The sequence below is a fragment of the Charadrius vociferus genome, unplaced genomic scaffold (assembly GCF_000708025.1).
Source record: "Charadrius vociferus isolate BGI_N301 unplaced genomic scaffold, ASM70802v2 scaffold109, whole genome shotgun sequence".
Classification (NCBI taxonomy): domain Eukaryota; kingdom Metazoa; phylum Chordata; class Aves; order Charadriiformes; family Charadriidae; genus Charadrius; species Charadrius vociferus.
In genome coordinates this window covers 3,176,149-3,178,015 of record NW_009650060.1, presented here as the reverse complement: position 1 = coordinate 3,178,015, position 1,867 = coordinate 3,176,149, and the positions used below count along the sequence as shown (strand labels likewise).

The 1,867-nt window shown below is 42.6% G+C and overlaps 1 protein-coding gene across 1 annotated transcript in view; it reads right to left on the bottom strand.

Annotated features, from left to right (window-relative positions):
- Nucleotides 1-213: 213 nt before the first annotated feature.
- The window catches only part of NXPH2 (neurexophilin 2), a 2,780-nt gene continuing 1,126 nt past the window's right edge, over nucleotides 214-1,867 (bottom strand). Inside the window, exon 2 of the mRNA XM_009891711.1 lies at nucleotides 214-957. Within this exon, the coding sequence (XP_009890013.1) occupies nucleotides 214-957 (744 nt within the window). The remainder of the gene's footprint in view (nucleotides 958-1,867) is intronic.

The window sequence follows — 1,867 nt, the reverse complement described above, 5'->3', positions numbered from 1 at the left end:
TAATGATGAGAGTGCTAAAATGCAATGGTCTCAAATGAAAATGACTGTTACATAAATAGTTTGATTATTTACGATACAGCACACGCACAGCTACATTTTTTTTTTTTTAAAGACTTTTTAACCCCATAGGAAAACATATTCTTCTCCCAAAGGTTAATGTAAATGCGTATTTCTGTGACGGATGCTGTATCTCTGCAGATACCCACGATTGTGTCAGCCGGAGGACAAGTACGGAGTCTCGCTGTGATAATTATAATCAGGACAGACCTTTTGCACCAGTTTGTAATCTACGCTGTAGAAAGCAATGTAAATGCAGATAACTTTAAACGGTTTGGAACACAACCAGGAGACATGGCTTTGAGTCTGCTCTTGGTAGCAGATCTTTGAAGGGTCAAAATTGCACAAGGCAGTTTTTTTAGCGCGGTCTGTTTTCTCGTACTCAATTCGGCAATTGAAGGACTTGGATTCCTTGGTCTCCAGTGTTGACTGTGGAGATGATTCGAACTCAACCACCTTGGAAGGCGGCACCAGGCTTACGGAAACATTTCCCAGACCTGTGGAGTTATGTCGGAAATAAACACTGAAGGTCCCATTGCCGTGATCGACGATTTTCCCTGTGATCAGGAGGTTCAGCTTAACAGTTTTGATGTTAGAGTGGAAGTCGCCCCATCCAAACATTTTCTTGAATTTCCCAGTTTTTACTATAGGTCTGCGTTTAGTTCGTGCGAGAGATTCCTGAACCTCTGTGATGTTGGACAACCAATCCCAAAAATTTTCTATGCTGTCTGAGTAGGACACCTGACCGTGTTTCAGAACTGGAGATGGCTTAACAAACAGGCGCAAAGGGTTGATGATCCTGGAATGGACCACGTTGTCAACCAATGTCTCTGCAGCATCCTTGTCTTCCCAGTCTAACACGTCTGTGGCTTGTACGACTTGATTAGCGTCACAAAATACCTGTTTCGAAACAGAAAGAAAGAGTTGTATGAAGTGTGAAAATAAAACAGTCAAAATATAACGGGAGCCATTAATATTTATTTTTACACCAATAGGGTCTGAACCAGGCTAGTCACGTGGACTACTGTAATGAGTAACTTCTGCTGCCCCGTGAAAGCTCGAGGATTTTACTCAAAATAGCTGACAGAAGATGCAAAAAGCTCAGTGGGAGCCATCCATGGGGACAAGCGGACAGGTTGAGGACTGGGGACAGATGCCCTTTGCTCGCAGATTTGTTAGATAAAAACATGTCTAAGGATGCTGGAAAACCTGAGCAGCAAAGTGGCACCTCTGCTAAAAGATGGAATGAAATAGAAAAACAGAATTTTCCATTCCCCTTTGTTTTTTTTTTCTCCCTGCTTAACGTCCCAAATGCTTTAAGCTTAAAGTCCTCTTTTACTCAGCTGCTTCTGGTCTTGTAATTGTGTACTAAGATGTTTATTATGCATTTGTCTTTTCTGGTGTTGCCTTTTCTGGTTTGTTTTTTTTTTTTTTTCCCCCCCCCCCCCAAACTGAAAATGCCCATCCGTGCTCTTAATTTGAGACAGAGCATGAAAATAACCGTATTTTTGATGTGTTGGTTTCAGGTGCGAAGTTGCCTGTGTGTAGCAAGGCCCAGCCTTCAAGAAGCACTGCGCAATCCCAGCCACAGAACACACCTCATCGTTTCTCAGAAAGGTGACTAGCCCGAGCTGAGTCTAATGCAAAATTGTTTGCAATCAGAAAGCAAATAACTACTTCTGGTAGCAACAGAATGGAGTTACATTTCAGAGTCAAACACACGGGTCTCAGTAAATAGCAGATTTCCAATTTAATGTAGAAACACGTTGGCCACGTACGTTCTCCCTGTACGCCGTGAGAGAGACGTCCT